This window comes from Frankliniella occidentalis, unplaced genomic scaffold, assembly GCF_000697945.3.
Source record: "Frankliniella occidentalis isolate FOCC.00 unplaced genomic scaffold, Focc_3.1 Scaffold799, whole genome shotgun sequence".
In the NCBI taxonomy this organism is placed as follows: Eukaryota; Metazoa; Arthropoda; class Insecta; order Thysanoptera; family Thripidae; genus Frankliniella; species Frankliniella occidentalis.
The window spans coordinates 13,237-14,783 of NW_026267908.1; the positions used below are offsets into that span (position 1 = coordinate 13,237).

The 1,547-nt window shown below is 50.1% G+C and overlaps 1 protein-coding gene across 1 annotated transcript; it reads left to right on the forward strand.

Annotated features, from left to right (window-relative positions):
• The first annotated feature begins 129 nt into the window (after nucleotides 1-129).
• LOC127751726 (ubiquitin-conjugating enzyme E2 Z-like) lies at nucleotides 130-810 on the forward strand. Its single transcript, XM_052275713.1, has 3 exons — nucleotides 130-209; nucleotides 298-558; nucleotides 750-810. The coding sequence occupies exons 1-3, from the start codon at nucleotides 130-132 to the stop codon at nucleotides 808-810; spliced, it is 402 nt and encodes a 133-aa protein (XP_052131673.1).
• Nucleotides 811-1,547: the final 737 nt, after the last annotated feature.

Consider the following 1,547-nt stretch of genomic DNA (forward strand, 5'->3'; position numbering starts at 1 on the left):
TTTCTTCTTCTTCCCGCCTGTTCCCGCCATTAAGGCTATTGTTCTTGCTCCTGTTCGGTGCGTTCGGTGCTTTCTCCCTTCAAAGATCTACATTCTTCGCCGAACTTGTATTTCAAACTTCACACCAAGATGCTTGATTGGGATCCTCTTCAAATGAATTCTACGGATGTGACTCAAATTACACCCCAATGCTCCTTTCGTATGAAAAGGTTATGGCACCACCAACTTTCACCTCCCTACACTCAATATTTTTGGTTTAGAATGCTCTGACTGTTTGAATATCTGTTTCATTTACAGTGACATTAAAAATTTGATAGATGAACCCCCGGAGGGGATACTTATGGAGCCAGATGAACAAGACTTCCTAAAGGTGCATGTTTTGATCACTGGTGCACCAGGGACCCCCTACGAAAAGGGGTTCTTCTACTTTTTCATTGGTTTTCCTTCAAATTACCCCTTTCATCCTCCGAAAGTTCGATTCATGACTACCTCTGGAGGTAAAGTGAGGTTCAATCCCAATCTTTACTCAAATGGCAAAGTTTGCCTCAGTTTATTGGGGTGAGTTCTTTTCCTGGAAGTCCAGATTAATTAAGCATCCGCAACTTCTTTAAAATGTAAAATTGAACCTTGTTATAAAAGGAGACTTCTCAAAATATGTGTTTGACTTCGCATGTCCCATTTAAATCAACACGGCTAGAGATTGATTTGTGGCATGTTCACTAACGCTTAACTTAAAACTATTATTCTAGCCTTTGTTGTCAAAGCCCAGTTAGTTATCTTGTTGTCTCCGGTAGCTTCTTTGAATTATGAGCTTAAAATGTGTTCAGTAATTGCTTCAATGCTTTATTCCAGCACTTTTCCTGGTCCGGAGTGGAGCAGTTGTCACGGTTGAAGGAGTGTTCTCCTTGCACTGCAAAGTCTTCTTAATGAAACACTCAGGTTCTCCCCATCATTCACCATCAGCAACGTCAGGGCTTGGCTCGCCTGCACGCCCGCCACAGCAAGACTCGCCAGACCAACGGCGCGGTGGTGGTGCGCCCCTACGCGCTAGAGGGGGTAGAAGAGGGAGGCGCAGGGGTCACCAGCCCGCGGCCCCGCGGAACCAAGTGGACGTTCCTGACCCCGCCGTACAAGACCAGTACGTGCAAATGATGCTGGAGGAGGGGCGTTTTGAGAGGGCCCAGCTCGGAGAAGAGGAGCAGGAAGTAGATGGTGAGGTGGGAGAGCAAGTTCAGCCACCGCGGCGTTACAACGCACCCGCCCCCCGCGGCCCAGGTGCTCGGGTCAACGCCGCCGGAAACGGTGTACGCCCAATCCGGGACGCGTCCGCGACGAGCGCGCAGAGGAGTTCCTGGGGCGGCTAGAGGCCCTGGACGAAAGGCTGGAAGAGAATTGAGCCGGTGTGCAGCAGGACCCTCTGGACGAATGCGCCGCGTACGGCCAAATGATGGGGCGTATGCTCAGGCGCGTACCGGAACAGAACCGCCCGGAAGCCATCGCAGAGTCTGTGAGAGTCCTGCGGGGACACTACGCTGATTGATTTGTTT